Here is a 16,726-nt window from a genome sequence, read left to right as displayed (position 1 = left end):
GGCAGGAGAATTGCTTGAACCTGGGAGGCGGAGGTTGCGGTGAGCCGAGATCATGCCATTGCACTCCAGCCTGGGCAACAAGAGTGAAACTCCATCTCAAAAAAAAAAAAAAAAAAAAAAAAAAAAAAAAATTCTGGGTGTGGTGAGGCAAAGATGCTGAGGGAGCTAAAGTATATTTTCTGGTCTTGATCAAAAGCATGACTTTGAACTTGTCTCAGAGGCGTAGTAAAACAACAGCAACAACAACAACGAAATATGATGACTCAGCTCAGCCCAGGGAGATTTCATGTTGGCTTTCAGGCTAGGAGGAGCCAGAAGGGGCACCTATTCCGACTGAAGGCTTCCTGGAAGAGAAGACCCTTGAGAGGGGTCTTCAACCATGTTTCAGCATTTGCCATGAAAGGGGTAGCGGAAGGGGATGGCCTCCCTGGGAGACGTGCTAACCATTGTGCATTAACCACTGGGTGCCCATGGGAGAGGCTGCTCAAGTGCCACGCACACACTTGCATGGCTTTCCCCCCCGCCCTTCTTTCGTGTGAGGGGCATGCATTTGAAATCACTGCTTCTTCTCCTAACTCTCCGACGTCACTAGGTCTCTCCTTGTGTCTCAGTTCCAGCCTTTCTGAAGGATGACAGCCCAGATGTTTGAGGGACCCCTGAAACCTGCAAAATGAATTTTGTAAAGGTCACTTAGCCCATATTTTAAGTCAGATCATCCCAAATAAGTCTTGCAAATTTCGTGACCATCTGTGTGGTCTGTACTTCTGATGAAGACAGACAGAAACCTGGGTCTTACTTATTATTATTATTATTCTGAGATAGAGTCTTGTTCTGTCACCCAGGCTGAAGTGCAGTGGCACGATCTTGGTTCACTGCAGCCTCTGCCTCCCGGGTTCAAGTGATTCTCCTCCCTCAGCTTCCAAGTAGCTGGGATTACAGGCAGCCACCACCACGCCCAGCTAATTTTTGTATTTTTAGTAGAGATGGGTTTCGCCATGTTGGTCAGGCTGGTCTCGAACTCCTGACCTCAGGTGATTCGGCCGCCTTGGCCTTCTAAAGTGCTGGGATTACAGGCGTGAGTCACTGAGCCCGGCCACTTAGTATTTTTATTTTCCATATTTGTATGTTACTCTGGGTCCTATGAGACAGATTTCCCTGTGTGAGGGAAATGAGGCACTAGAGAAGACGGGGAGAGCCACCAGCGGCCCTGTGAGTCTGACTCTGATTGGAGGAGAGGGCGGGGCAGGGGTGAGAAACCCTTCAAGCCAGGAGGACAATCACCATCACATCTTCAGGTGGGTACAGTCCCAGAGGGGCTGTTGGAGGTCACATACCCTGGCGGGGACAGAGCCAGGGAGGAAGCTGGGATCCTCCATCTGTGCCTTTCAGCCTTAGTCACCCACTGGGCTGCTGATCAGAAAAGGGGACTGTCCTGGCCCAAGGCCAGACTTCGTGACCCTGAATCAGCAGGGCTGGTGCGGAGCAGGCAGGGAGGGAACTGGGCTGGGAGGGTCGTGAGCACCCCTCAATCCCATTCTAGTCTCAGAGAGGGATAGAGTGTCCTAAGGGTCCCCAGCCATTCTAACCTTGAGAGTTCAGAAAACAATAGACAATGCTTCTGGAAGGACACTTTGAAGAAAACTGGCTCAAAGACTCCGGGCCAACGTTTTCACAGCTCCAGCCTCTGAGAGGTAAGACAGAGCTACCAGGTCAGCCTGGGTCCCTGGAGCCCTGCAGGGCAACAGGTGCTGAGTGACTGCAGCGGGGCTGACCCTTGCCGGGTATTTACAGGAAATACTTCAGCAAAGAAACAGGCCAGAAAGAAGCCCACCACAAAAGGGATATTATCTGTCAAAGAGAGGGGATGGCTTACATTTTAAAAAAAATCTCTATTTTCTGAATTGTCTACTTTTATAATAGTATACATAATAAATCATTATTATAATCATAATAATGATTTTTAACTATTTCCAGTAAAAATCATAAAACATTTTAATTGGAAAAACATAAAAAGATAAAAGGAAAAGGCAAAAAGGAGAATCCCATTTTATTGCCTGGAGCCTGGCCCTGCTGAACTAGTAGAGGGAGAACTAGAGGGAGCAATAAATGGAGAAAGGCTTCTTTTACTCACACATATGGAAAGATATTAAATTGCAGATCTGGCCGGGGGTGGTGGCTCACGCCTGTAATCCCAGCACTTTGGGAGGCCGAGGCAGGCAGATTGCCTGAGCTCAGGAGTTTGAGACCAGCCTGGCCAACATGGCAAAACCCCATCTCTACTAAAAATACAAAAAAATTAGTTGGGCATTGTGGTTCATGCCTGTAATCCCAGCTACTTGGGAGGCTGAGGCTTGAGAATTGCCTCTCTTGAGGCTGAGGCATGAGAATTGCTTGAACCCAGGAGGCGGAGGCTACAGTGAGCCCAGATCATGCCACTGCTCTCCAGCCTGGGCGACAAAGAGAGACTAAAAAAAAAAAATTACATTTTTTTAATAATGATTTAATCTTTTTTTTAAAAAAATAAACCAGTTGCAAATCTGTGTTAATTTGCAGTTGGAAGATCTTTATAGAATAAATCTTTGGTACTTTGTTCATGTTATTTTGTTTTATTTTCAAATTGGAGTCTTGCAGATATATTCTTGGGGGTCTTCCAGATTTTTTTTGATCTTTGCAAAGGAGTCTGGATATTATTTGAGAAACACTGGCTTCACCATTCCTGGAGTTCCTGTTATTGAGAGGGCTGTTTAGGACTAGATGCCCCCTACTGGAGAAACTCGTTGTATGTGATGTGTGAGAGATGTGTCTATGTACCTGTGCATGCATGTGCGTACAAATGTATGTGTATGTGTGTAGTGCATGTGTACATATTTGGTGTGTGTACGCATGTGTGTTTTCATAAATACGGGTGTAGCCGTCTTCCTACTTTGTATATGGTGAGTATGCCCTCCCCTGAAGGTTCTTTCTCTTCTTTTTCCTTCACAGGGAAGGCATTGAACATGTGTCCCACTTCTCAGGACTGGGATACTATTGTTCTGTGTCTATTACAGAGTGTGGTGCCCTTTCTGTCTCTCGGTGGCCTGATTCTCTGCTTCCCTGAGGACACAGGCCTTTAAGGGGTCCTGGCAGACCTGGGGAAAGCAACGTGGCACTTCTGTGGGCCCCACTCTGGTGACTCCACAGAGCCGCGTAGCCTTAAGGGCGGAGAGAGGCTGGAAATGAAATGGGGCCATCTAACAGATGGCACTGGAACAACTGGCTACCCATTCGGGAGCAATCTCTACTTCATGCTTCATACCAAAATAATTTTCACATGGTTCAAAGATTCAACATAAAAATTAAAATCATAAAAATTCTACAGGAAAACATACGTGAATTTATTCATAATCAGAGGCTAAGGAAGGCCTTTGTGAACAGACCCCAGAATTTAGTAGCTGTAGAGGAGAAGATGGACAAGAAAGAGTCATAAAAATTAGACGCTTCTATGGGCAAACATACCAATAAACAAAATAAAAATAACAAACTGAAAGAAGGGTATTTGCCACACAAAGGCTTCTTTTTCTTAATTTGCAGAAGGCTCATATAAATCAATACAAAAGATGAACAATCCTATAGAAAAATAGGTAAAGGATTTGAACAGGTTATTTGCAAAAAAAAAAAAAAAAAAGAGAGAGAGAGAGAAAAGCGACCAAACATCCTGAAAAAATTCTAATCCTCATTCGTAATTAAATAAGAAATGAAACCACCAGTTGCCTTTAAAAATTGCCAAATTGTTAGCAACTGAAAGATTGATACTTCCCAGTGTTGATGAGGCTTAAGGAAATAGCTACTTTCATACATCTATGGTTGGAGTACAAATGGGTAGGTTTTTCGTGGAACAGTTTGGCAATACATTTAAAGCAAAAATTTAAATACACATGCCCTTTGACTTAGTAATTACAAAGTCTGTATTCATCCCATGGGTAGCTTTGCAGAAGGAGCCATGATAAACAAACAAGAATGTTCATTATAGCTCTTTTAATGACAATCAAACTGGAAGCAATCTAAATTTCATCAACAGGGGACTGTTTAAATAAAATATGACACAGCCATAAAATGGGATCCATGCAGCCATTAAAAGAATGAAGCAGGCCAGGTGTGGTGGCTTATGCCTGTAATCCCAGCATTTTGGGAGGCCAAGGCGGGCGGATCACCTGAGATCGGGAGTTCGAGACCAGCCTAGCCAACATGGTGAAACCCTGTCTCTACTAAAAATACAAAAAAATTGGCAGGGCGTGGTGGCTCACGCCTGTAATCCCAGCACTTTGGGAGGCCAAGGCAGGTGGATCACGAGGTCAGGAGATCGAGACCATCCTGGCTAACATGGTGAAACCCCGTCTCTACTAAAAAATACAAAAAATTAGCTGGGCATGGTGGCAGGCGCCTGTAGTCCCAGCTACCCGGGAGGCTGAGGCAGGAGAATGACGTGAACCCGGGAGGCGGAGCTTGCAGTGAGCCGAGATCACGCCAGTGCACTCCAGCCTGGGTGCAACAGAGAGAGACTCCATCTCAAATAATAATAATAATAATAAGATTAAAGTATTATTATTGACATAAAACAAAATAATCAGGTTTAAATCTTAACATTGTTTCTGACTGAGGAACAGAACATGGAACTGTTTCCCTGGTTGATAATACTGCTTTTATTTTTTCTTTTTGAGACAGGGTCTCACTCTGTTGCCCAGGCTGGAGGCAGTGGCACGATCATGGCTCACTGTAGCCTCAGCCTCCTGGGTTCAAGTGATCCTCCTTCCTCGGCCTCCCAAAGTTTTGGAATTGCAGGCGTGAGCCATGGTGCCCTACCATAATACATTTTTAACTCCTGTATTTCTAAGAAGAGATAAATAAGCCTGAATTTTAGAATATTATTTTCTCTTCCCTCTCTTACATGACTAAGAAACTATAAAGGTAGATTTTCTGCCCAAATGGAAATGACATTTCCAGACCCTGAAGAGCGGGGCTGGTGTTCTGGCTAGGAGATCCTGCAACCATAGCATGTGACACTACATGTTGGGCCAAATGCAGAGACCTGGGGGCAAAGACAGGCAGGCTGCTTTGGGGGAAGAGGGCACCTGGATAGAGTTTCAGCTCTGGGGGTGATCAGGTGCACAGAGGGCCAGGCTAGGAAGAACCTCTGTTGTTGACTACACACCCTCAAGCTCTGGCCATGTAGTGACAGATGTTCCCTAGGCATCTGCAGAGTGCCAGGGGCTGGGCTCACGCAGATGCCCATACTGGGTAACTGGACACAGCCAGAGGGGGCATCCCGGTGTGAGTAGGGGCGCTCCGGAGGACTGTGACTCAGCTGAAGTTTGGGGAGCCTCGACCTCAGTCCTGGGAGAGAGTCTCTGCAGGGAGCTTTGGCCTTCTGTCCTACGGTCACCATGACAGGGAGAGCTCCTCTGCTGCCAGAGACCCCATCTCAGGATGAAAGGTGAAAAGTGGCCCCAGTGAGGGGCACATACTCAGAGGGGAACATCTCAGTGATTGAAGAGGGGGCCAGTTTCCTCAACGATATATTTTCTTTACCATGAAGTGGCCAATGGAAACTATAAGGGTATATGTTTTCCCAGCAAAACTCTTTTCATTTTGAAAGAGGAAAAGAGCAATCTGTAAACATTTATTCATTTATTTATCTTTGTTTTGAGACAGGGTCTCACTTGCCTAGGCTGGAGTGCAGTGGTGTGATCACTGCTCGTTGCAGTCTCAACCTCCCCAGGCTCAGGTGATCCTCCCACCCCAGCCTCCTGAGTATCTGGGTCTACAGGTGCACACCACCACGCCTGGCTAATTTTTGTTTCTTTGGTAAAAATGAGTTCTCACTATGTTGCCCAGGCTGGTCTTGAACTCCTGGGCTCTAGAGATCCACCCACCTCAGCCTCCCAAAGTTCTGAGATTACAGGCATGAGCCACCACACCTGGCCTCATAAACTTTTTTTTTTTTTTAGATGGAGTTTCACTCTTGTTGCCCAGGCTGGAGTGCAATGGCGCAATCTCGGCTCACTGCAACCTCCACCTCCTGGGTTCAAGCGATTCTCTTGCTTCAGCCTCCTGAGTAGCTGGGATGCACCACCCAGCTACTCGGTGGCATGCGCCACCATGCCCCACTAATTTTGTGTTTTTAGTAGAGATGGGGTTTCTCCATGTTGGTCAGGCTGGTCTCGAACTCCCAACCTCAGGTGATCCACCAGCCTCGGCCTCCCAAAGTGCTGGGATTACAGGTGTGAGCCACCGTGCCTGGCTCTGGTAAACATTTTTACGGTGTTTTGAATGGCTTGAGGGCTCCCCAAAAACGTTTGTCAGAGACAAAGGGGATTCCAATGGAGTTGTGGTGTCACCTAGTGGTGGCTGGAGGGAGGAACTGGGGTGAGAGGAAGGAAGAGGCAGGACACACAGCAGGTCTGCTCTTTTGGCTGAGAGAAAACCTTCCACCAGCTATCGTCCCTGGGAAGAGAGCTGCCCTTGGGTGTGCCTCTGGGACTGCTCTGGGGAAGGGTGCATGAAAGGGAGATGTCACACTGCCAGCAGCAATTGGAGAAAAGTCTGCTCCCTGTCCTGGGCCTCACGCTAAAGGCATTTGGTGTGATTTAAGGCTGCTGGCTTCTTGGAGAGATGCCTCCTGACTCCTATTTGTCTTTCAACTTTGGCCATGAAGGAGTGTTACATTTTTATGTGGTCATATTTATCATACTTTTCCTTTATGATTCTCTGGTCTTTGTAACATTCTTGGAAGGGCCACTCTGCCAAGTAAAGGCCACTTAAAACATCTGTGAGAGAAAAGAGGATGCTGGGGGTACTGCAGCCATTTCGAGCATCTTTCTTTGATTTTGTTGTTTTTTTACTCTGTTTTGTGTTCATCAGTAGCTGTGTGATCCCTGGCTAACTTCCAGAAAGCTGAGCTGAAGCCACCAGGCATCTTAGGTGTCCTCAAGCAGGAGGCGGCTGGTTCAGGAGCTCAGTGAGGAGGCCTCCTTTGCCACAGGTGCCTCCCTCAGGCTGGGGACACGAAGGACTTCCACCCTGGTGCAGGCACAGTATCATGGGAATCAGGACTCAGGCTGTCCTAGGGCTGTGCCTCCATGCCTCCCCCATCAGCTCCTAGGCAAGTGACTTAGCCTCCCCAAGCCTCGGGATTTTTATTTGTAAAATAGGAATAATAATAGTAATAATAACAAGAACAAAAATAGTGCCTATCTCACAGGGTTGTTTCCAGACTTAAATGAACTAATGCATCTGAAGTGCTTAGACCAAGGCCTGGGACATATGAGTAAGTGCTTCAGAAATGTCACCTGTCACAATTATCTGAGCAAGTGGCCCTGGGATAGATCAACTGATGCTGGACTTTGAAGTCAGTACACAAGTTTCTCAGATGGAGACACACTGTCCTCTTTCCGACATTGGGCATTTTCTTTTTTTTCCCTTTTTTTTTGAGATAGAGTCTTGCTGTGTTGCCCAGTCTGGAGTGCAGTGGTGGGGTCTCAGCTCACTGCAACCTCCACCTCCGGGGTTCAAGTGATTCTCTTGCCTCAGCCTCCCAAGTAGCTGGGACTACAGGCATGAGCCACCACACCTGGCTAATTTTTCATCTTTTTAGTAGAGATGGGGTTTTGCCATATTGGCCAGGCTTGGTCTCAAACTCCTGACCTCAGGTGATCCGCCCACCTTGGCCTCCCAAAGTGCTGGAATTACAGGTGTGAGTCACTGTGCCCGGCCAGCATTGGGCATTTTCCTTTCTGCTTCGTGGACGAACCTCCTTCTGTCCTTTCAGATACAGTCTTAGGAGTGCTTGGCCTCAGGTCTGGATTTTTTCCATGGGTGCTATGGGTACTTAAGCCTATGAACTTTTAAAGCATCTGCTTGAGACCAGAAAAAAGCATTACTGTCCTCAAGTTATGAAAGGAAAACTTCAAACCAAAATTAATAAATGTTCACTTAAATGCCTTTGTTGCATCAATGTCATTAATTGCTAAATGTAGTACTCATAAACATTTCATTATATTTGAAGACAAACATAGTTTTTTTCTCACTTGGCAAGACATCCAGCACACGCATGATTGCTTAGAAATAAAACCAGTTGTAAATTCAGTGAGTCCCTTGTCATCCAGTGATTCCAAAAGCCGAATTTGTAAAAATCCTTTCAAAATGTTTACTGCAAGAAAATTATGTTTAATGTGGAATGTGGTATATTTCAGTACATTTGGCCTGACAGGGTTGGGCTCCAAAATAAGAGTTTGGGGGTCTATGAAGACCTCACAATTGATCCTGGATTCCGGGGCCACCTCCCAGAGGGCAAGTTTGTCTGTGGGGCACAGGAAGGGGCTGGGATTCATCCCTGCTACCTCCCTGCACAGTCACCTCTTCCAATAAGTTAGCCCTGCTTGTGTGGCGGCCAGCATTGGGCCAGCTGGCCTGGTCCCCATGGGGTGTCCAGCTTTCCCCCGAGAAAGCCTGTAGGCCTTCTTTAAACACCATCTTCACAACTAGAACATGTGACCATGTGGAGCAGTTTCCAAATGTGTAATCAATAAATGACCTGTATCAGACTCTGTTCAATCTAAGTCTCTCGGGGTGAGGTCTGGGAGTCTGCCTTTTAGTAACTTTCTCCCCCTCTCTCCAAGGCCTCATAGATGATTCTGATGCATGTTTAAGTGTGAGAATTATTAGTCTAGAGTGTGTGCACACCCCAGGAGGAGGGCAAGATGATCCCTTTTTCAATATCATTAGTCTATTTAGTCAATGTTTCATAATATACACAATGTGAATACAGTAGTGCATATATAGAAATTATAAATAAAGAAATATACATATATTGGTGTACACACTTTAAAAATTTATTACTGCTAGGGGTGCATGATCAAAAAGGTTTGGAGCTCAGAGCGACCTGCCCAGCCCAGCTATGTGGTCAGACCTGCTGTATGTTCAGCTCTGAACCTGGGCCTGGGAGGTGGGGAACTGGGACTGGGGTGCACAAAAAGCAAAGGACAGGCTGCCCCACAGTGCTAGCAACGAAGCTGCACCTCATCAGTGCCAGGGATACAGGTAGTGCTCAATAAATGGTCACTGGGCAATGAGTGAAGCTGAATCCCAAAAATACCTGGGAATAAGATGGCATAGGGCCCATTCCGTGCTAAAATGGGCAGCACAGACTTCCATCCTTCAGAGGGAGGGCCCGACAGGTTAATCCATCCATTTCTTTCTTCATTCATTTATTTAATAACTAGTTATTGAGTATGCACTAAGTATCAGGCACATGCACTCAGAGATCTGCCTTCCAACTTGTCCAGCCACCCCCTGAAGTTCAGACAGGACACCACCCTCTCCCCCCACAGCTTTTCTGATAGCCTGATTAACTATGGGCTGGTGGCTGTGTGGACATGGTGGCACATGCCAGTAATCCCGGCGCTTTGGATGGCCTAGTCGGGACCTGAAGCCAGGAGTTCAAGACCAGCCTGAGCAACAAACTGAGATCTCAATCTCTTACAAAACATAAATAAATAAAAAATTAGTCTGGCGTGGTGGCTCGTGCCTGTAGTCCCAGCTACTCAAGAGATTGAGGTGGGAGCATCGTTTGAGCCCAGGAGGTCGAGGTTGCAGTGAGCTATGATCACGCCACTGCATTCCAGTCTGGGTGACAGAGTGAGACCCTCAGCTCTAAATACCAAAACCAGGCGGAGTGCAGTGGCTCACGCCTATAATCCCAGCACTTTGGGAGGCTGAGGCAGGCAGATCAATTGAGGTCAGGAGTTCAAGACCAGCCTGGCCAACATGGCAAAATCCTGTCTCTTCTAAAAATACAAAAAATTAGCTGACCGTGATGGCACACACCTGTAATCCCAGCTACTCAGGAGGCTGAGGCAGGAGAATTGCTTGAACCCAGGAGGGGAGGTTGCAGTGAGCTGAGATCATGCCACTGCACTCCAGCCTGGGTGATAGAGTTAGACTCTGTCTCAAACAAACAAACAAATAAACAAAACCCAAACAAAACGAAACAATGGGCTGGGACTTGGGGAATGGGAGGGTGCTACTTGTCGTAGCCAGGGATAGTTGTGACTGTTTCCCACTTTAAGGTTAGTTTCTCTGCATGGAGGGAGATGTCATGCCATTGACTAGGGTGGTCTCAATTCAGGGGAGTCCAGCTTAGCCTAGAGGCACCCCACTTTTGTCTGCCTGAGGAAAGGTCATCCCTCTGGTTGGTTCTGAACTCAGCATCCAGAGGCTCAGGGAAGGGAGTAGACTCTCAGTCAAATATGCTATTATTTTATCAACACAGTAACTCTTCAAGACTTGAATGGATCTGGAAGCTACGGAGAGAGAGAAAGAGGAAGGGAGGTAGAGAGAGGCGAACCAGGCAGGAGCGGACAGCCAGGGTGGGAAGAACAGAGGCTGCAAGGAGAGAAAGTGACCAGGGTGGGAAGAAGCAGAGAAGGAAGGGCAGGGGGAAAGACGAGAGGGTGTGGGAAGGGGGTAGAGAGTGAAAGAAACCAGCAAGGGCCAGGTGTGGTTGCTCACTCCTGTAATCCCAGCGCTTTGGGAGGCTGAGGCAGGTGGATCACTTGAGGTCAGGAGTTAGGGACCAGCCTGGCCAACATGGTGACACCCCATCTCAATTAAAAATACATAAATTGGCCGGGCACGGTGGCTCACGCCTGTAATCCCAGCACTTTGGGAGGCCGAGGCGGGTGGATCACGAGGTAAGGAGATCGAGACCATCCTGGCTAACACGGTGAAACCCTGTCTCTAGTAAATACGCAAAAAATTAGCCAGGCATAGTGGCAGGCACCTGTATTCCCAGCTACTCAGGAGGCTGAGGCAGGAGAATGGCGTGAACCCAGGGGGAGGAGCTTGCAGTGAGCTGAGATTGCGCCACTGCACTCCAGCCTGGGTGACAAAGCGAGAGTCCGTCTCAAAAAGAAAAAAAAAAAAAAGAAAAAAAAGAAAAAAAAATTAGCTGGACATGGTGGTGTGTGCCTGTAGTCCCAGCTACTCGGGAAGCTGATGTTGGAGAATTGCTTGAACCTGGAAGGTGGAGGTTGCAAGATTGCAGTGAGCTGAGATCGTGCCACTGCACTCCCACTGGGCAAGACTCTGTATAAAAAAAAAAAAAAAAAAAAAAGAGAGAGAAATCAGCAAGAAGAGAGCAGCAGGGAAGGAAGGGAAGGTGGGAGTGGAGCTGCTGTTAAAGGAAGCTTCCCCAGGTCCCTGCCCGGGGCCTCCCTCTCATGCTTGCCTGTGTGTGCACTCACAACACCTATGCATGCACATACAAGGACACAGGTGTTCGCGAAAGTGCACACATGTGCACTGACACCCACCCCTCTCAGTCACTGCCCGCAGAATCCGCATTGCTGGGTGTGTGGGTGTTGCCACAGTGACTGGTGCTAGAGCATCACCTTGTGGGTATTAATAGCTTCCCCTGAAGCCATCAAAACAGTGACTTCATCAGCCCCAGTCTCCCTGGCAGTTTCCTTCTTCCTCTTCCCTTCCAGGATGGGTCTCGGAAGGGTCCTCTGGATCAGAGCCACCACCCAGGTACCCCATCCCCACCAGCTGCCTTGGGGAAGGATGGCAGGAAGGCCTCTGAGTTCTGCCCAAGGTCTGGGGGTAAGGAGACTGCTGGCCTTCTTTGACCCTCTGAGCTGGGTCTACCCTAAGTCCCTGCCAGGGAAGAGTTGCTGGGGCACAGGACTCCTCAGAAGGGCCACGCTCAACTTCTCTGAGTCCTATGCAGCCACACCAACCTCTTCTAGGTCCCTTCCTGGCCAGAGACCTAGTTGACTCTAACAGTGGTGTCCCCTCTTCCAGTACAGAGCTCCCTGAAGTACTAGGGTGAAGGTAGAGAGGGGCCTAGGGTGTGAAATATAAGAGGACCTCATTCCCAGGCTCGCCCAAGTGCAAGGTTGGTATCTGCATGACCTTGAGAGTTGGCGCCTTCTTCAATTTTGCGCCAGGGATGCCTTGGCTACCTCATCCTATCCCAGCCCTGTTGATACTCCCATCAGCTCCTCAACCCTCAGTTCCCTGCCTTTGTCCCTGACGCCTCTCACTTTCCTTTGGGACTCCCTGGGATCACGCTGCCCTGAGCTGCAGAACCTGGGCTGCCTCTGGACTCAGGTGAGCGTCCACCTCTGGCCCTCACTTCCCTCCTTCCCTTTGACTTCTTCCTCTCTCCCCTGCTTTGCCCATAGCCCCAGGTCTAGGCCATGTGGGGCCTGTGACATCCTTTTGTCAGGCGCGGTGGCTCATGCTCGTAATCCCAGTACTTTGGGAGTCCGAGGCAGGTGGATCACCTGAGGTCAGGAGTTCGAGACATCTCTGCTGTGCTCTACCTTTGGGGCCTCATCCCCTCCCCCATTCCCCTGCCCACACCAGGCTTCCCTGGAGCCACCGTCTGTAAATCCTAGCTAGGCCCTTGTACTTCAAACACACTCCAGCAGAATGAGTCTCAATTATGCAGAGTCCTTGTATTCTAACTTGTGAAAGGCCTGATTCTAGTGGCCACTCACAGTGACTTCATTCTGGCAGATTTCAGGGGGAATATAAGTGTGCGTGCTTGTATAAGTGTGAGTGTGTGAGATAGTGTAGCGGTGTGTTAGCACATGTGTGAGTGTGCTGCCATTAAGAGCCTGTGGATTTCTGATGCATGAGTCATTAGCTGGGAGTGAGCCTTGGGAAGATACTGCCCATAAATAAGACAGCCATCCCTGACCTGCTGTGGCCATCTGCAGCTGCCTGCACACGTGATCCTGGGCATCCGGGAGGCTGGAGGCCGGGGTCGGGGCTGTCTTTCCCTCCAGATTCCAGAGAGACAGCGGCTGTCACAGATATTTCTAGCTTGCCTGGAGTCCCAGACATTTAAGGGTATAATGCCTGGAATGGGGATGGAAAGAGGACAGCAGGAGAGGAAAATAAAGGGTGGTTCAGGAGGCTCTGCTCCCAAGGATCTCAGTGGAGCCTCCTGGCCCACAGTGGGAAGCATGCATTCCACAATTATTTTCTGAGAATCTGTCACGTGCCAGGCATTCCCCCAGTGGGTAAGGACACCTTGGTGAACATGACTGACCTGTGCTCTCCCCTCACAGAGCTTATGTTCTAGCAGGGAGGCAGAAGATAAACGAGGAAAGGCTACTTGTAAACAAATTCCATATAAAAGCTATGATGAAAATAAAATGGAATATTGTGGAAAGTGACTGAGAGTGGAGGGGGTCCTTTAGTTGGGACAGTCAGGGAATGTCAGGACACGAATTGTGCCTAGATAATGAGGAGCTGCCAAATGGAGACTTGGGGGAAGAACCTTCTATTATAGAAAAGGATACATGAGATGTCCCCCTGCCCACCCATGTCTTCACTGGACTCTGGATCAGAGTGGCTGAAGCCAGAGCAGGAAGCTAGAGATGACTTAGAGGAGCAGGAAGTCTGATTCCCTGGGGGGAACCTTGGAACATCTTCCATCCCCGATAGACGAGGAGAGATGCCCCAGGTCCAGGAAGGAGAAGAATGACTTCCGTTTCACTTCCTGCAGGCTTCTTGGTGCAGTGTTGAGCTACAGGAAGGCACTAGCCACATGAGCAGGGCACTTGCTGAAACCCCCTTCCTCCAGGAAGCCTTCTTTGACTGCCATAGGCTGCAGAGGCTCCTCTCCCCCACCTTGCTACAGCTAACAGAACCACTCAGTTCAGAGCTGGTGGTCTTCTGAAGATCTGTCCTGGAGATCTGTTCCCTCAGTTTGGCCAGAGCTCCAGGCTTGTGAGTCTGGTCCGCGGGCATTCAAAGGCCCTCAGTGGCATCTGTGCATCAGTGAGACTGCCCGGAGTTGCTGCTCTGAACCCTTGCCCTAGAGCCCCTACCCTGGCTGAGAACGGAGGGTCAAGTGCCCGGATCCTAATCTCAATTACTTTATCCAAGCATCCGCTCGCTTATTTACATGTTTCCCTGGGCTCTCCACTCTGCGCCAGGCACGGTACCTGGAGCTAGGGAAACCGAACATTAGTGCTGGCTTCGCCCGCCCCCGCATCCGGGGAGCTCGGCGTTCTCGCGGCCCTGCTCCCCTTGTTTTCAAGTGCAAGTTCCATGGTTCCGTGCTGGGAATAAGGCCAGCCCCAGGGGCCACCATACTCGCCTGATGTCTTACCCCGACCCGCGCCGCCAAGAGCTTGCGGCTACGGGAACGCGGCGCGCCCCGGGGCCACATCTGGCCTAGCGGGCGCGCGCGTGTCACTAAGACGCTCATTCACCGGCGCAGCTGTCACCATAACAACCGGAGCGAGGGAATCCTGGCGACTGCCGGGGCGGGGGGCGGGGGGCGGAGGCGGCGGTCGCAGGAGGGACCCGGCGCTGGCGGGACCGCGGCGGTCGGGGGACACCAGCCGCGTCGGAGCGCCCAGCACGCCCCGCGCTCCGCCGAGCCCCGCTCCATGCAGACCCGCGGGCAGGAGGGAGCCACGCACATCGCCGCCGCGGCCGTCCCCGCGGGGCGGTGACCGAGCCTGCCTCGGAGCCGCGGAACGCCCACGCCAGGGACCCTGACTCTATGGCCCCGGGGGAGCGCGCCGGAGCCGCCGCGCCGCCCACCCCCAGCCGGAACCCGAGCGTCCCGGGGAGCAAGCGGGGAGCCCCGGGCGTCCCCGGCCCCGGCCCAGGGCCCTGCTTGTGGCCCCCGCTCCCGCCACGGGGCATGGGAGGCAGGTAGCCCCGCTCGCGCCAGGACACCCGTGGCGGGTGGAACCCGCCAAGGACCGCGAAGTCCAGAGAAAGGAAGCAGAGGAGCGGCCCGCCCGCCCCCGGCCGCAGCCCCAGCAGGGCCCTCCCCCGGCGGCGCGCACCCGCGCGCGCACACTCGCACACCGCACCTCAGCTCCTGCCCGGCCTCGCCCCCACCCGCGAGCGCCGAACCCCCTGGGGCCGGATGCCATGGGTAACAACTTCTCCAGTATCCCCTCGCTGCCCCGAGGAAACCCGAGCCGCGCGCCGCGGGGCCACCCCCAGAACCTCAAAGGTAGGCTCCCCGGCCGGGCGCTGCTGGAGGACTGGGGGCGCAGGTGGAGGGCCAGGGAGGTGTGGTTGGGGAGGGCGGGCAGACGCCACCTGTTGTGCGTGTCTGGAGGCCGGAGATGCACCTCTGGCCGTGGAGTGGGCTGGGGGTGGAGGGCAGCCGGCGATGATGGTGATGGAGGATGGCGTCCCGCGGGGTCTGCGCAGTTCTGTCTGCTGGCATTGGGAACGTCACTGGAGTCCCCTCAGGCCATGGTGTTAGGCGAGCCTGAAGAGGTGGGAAAGGATGTTTGCCAGGTCGATAGGGGAGTGGGGAGTGAGGAGGGAAGCTTGGGTCGTCCGTCTCCAGGGAGGCACTTCGCGGTGGGTCTCCTTTCCATCAGCCCTAGGGCTGGAGAGACCAGGCTGGGAGCACTAGTTGCATTTCCAATGGGAGGGTTTTAAAAATTCAGGACAGGATTACAGCAGCCTGGAAGAAAGGGTCAGAGCTGCTGGTTCCTGGGGTCCTTTGCAGCCGTTGGGTTTTAGTATCCATTGAATTAGTTTGATTTCTGGTTTTCCCAAAAGACCAGATATCCAGTCAGAGCCCTAGAAAAGAGGGTCTGGGAGCCTTGAAACAGAGGGACATTTACCAGGAATGTCTTTGCTCTCCACTTCCCCAGATCCACTCAGCACCCTCAGGGTGGCCCTAGGCCCAGTCTCCCGGTTCGGAGCCTGCCATTCCTGTCTTGGAGCTTCCAGTGCTGTCTCTGACCTTTGGAAGACACTGCTGGGTCCTCCCGGGCCCTCAGACCCTACTAAATTCCTTCCGGAAGGTGCTTTTCTGTCACCTCAGAACCAGTGGCACTTGTCCTGGGCATGATGGCTAAAAGCCAGAAAGGGGGCTTTCACAAAGAATACCCCACTTCCTAAGCCCCTCAGGTTATGAGAAGGATAACAATAGTGCCCTTTAACACAAGGCATCGAACTTTCTCAAACACATTTTCAGTGAGCATGGACACTGCTTGGGGTCGTCAGCAGAGCAGAGCTAATCACACTATACCCATTTTACATATGAGGAGAACCAAGGCTTGCTTCAGGTTCCCAAAGCCAGCCAGACCTTGGCGCTAGGAGCTAGGCTGTAGACCCCTATCTTTTGACTTGGAATTCTGTCCCTTCTTTTGCTGAGCAGTTAACTTTTAAGACCAGGGAAGAGGAGGAGAGACGGGACGACTGTCCTGCATTCTAATACTCCAGCTCTTTCAGAACTTCAGCTCTCAGTTGGCTCAGGAAAATCAATGGATTTGTTGTGTTTTTTCTGGAAATTAATATGGCAATACGTGTCAAGATACTTTAAAAATATCAATTTGTTGGCCGGGTGCGGTGGCTCACGCCTATAATCCCAGCACTTTGGGAGACCGAGGCAGGTGGATCACTTGAGGTCAGGAGTTCCAGACCAGCCTGGCCAACATGGCGAAACCCCGTCTCTACTAAAAATACAAAAATTAGCCGGGCACAGTGGTGCGTGCCTATGATCCCAGCTACTTGGGAGGCAGATAGGCAAGAGAATCCCTTGACTCTGGCAGATGGAAGTTGCAGTGCTCTGAGATCGTGCCACTGCACTCCAGCCTGAGCGACTGCGCGAGACTCTGTCTCGCTAAAAAAAAAAAAAAATCAATTTGTTGACCTTGTAATTCCACCTTGAGGAATTGATCCTAAGGAA

General features: G+C 50.6%; 1 protein-coding gene and 1 long non-coding RNA gene across 2 annotated transcripts in view; one reads left to right on the top strand and one right to left on the bottom strand.

Moving 5' to 3' along the window:
* Window positions 1–155: 155 nt before the first annotated feature.
* LOC105739526 overlaps window positions 156–16,726 on the bottom strand; it is a 37,643-nt gene continuing 21,072 nt past the window's right edge. Inside the window, exons 3-4 of the long non-coding RNA XR_001115460.2 lie at window positions 15,118–15,292; window positions 156–663 (exon numbers count right to left, since the gene is read on the bottom strand). This is a non-coding gene — a long non-coding RNA (uncharacterized LOC105739526). The remainder of the gene's footprint in view (window positions 664–15,117; window positions 15,293–16,726) is intronic.
* Window positions 14,259–16,726, top strand: part of NEURL1 (neuralized E3 ubiquitin protein ligase 1) — a 96,760-nt gene continuing 94,292 nt past the window's right edge. Inside the window, exon 1 of the mRNA XM_003255427.3 lies at window positions 14,259–15,028. Coding sequence (XP_003255475.1) covers window positions 14,944–15,028 — 85 coding nt within the window. The 5' untranslated portion in view covers window positions 14,259–14,943. The remainder of the gene's footprint in view (window positions 15,029–16,726) is intronic.

The sequence above is a fragment of the Nomascus leucogenys genome, chromosome 3, assembly GCF_006542625.1.
Source record: "Nomascus leucogenys isolate Asia chromosome 3, Asia_NLE_v1, whole genome shotgun sequence".
Taxonomy (NCBI): domain Eukaryota; kingdom Metazoa; phylum Chordata; class Mammalia; order Primates; family Hylobatidae; genus Nomascus; species Nomascus leucogenys.
Note: the sequence above shows the minus strand (reverse complement) of the source record. Positions and strands in the feature narration are given on the sequence as shown.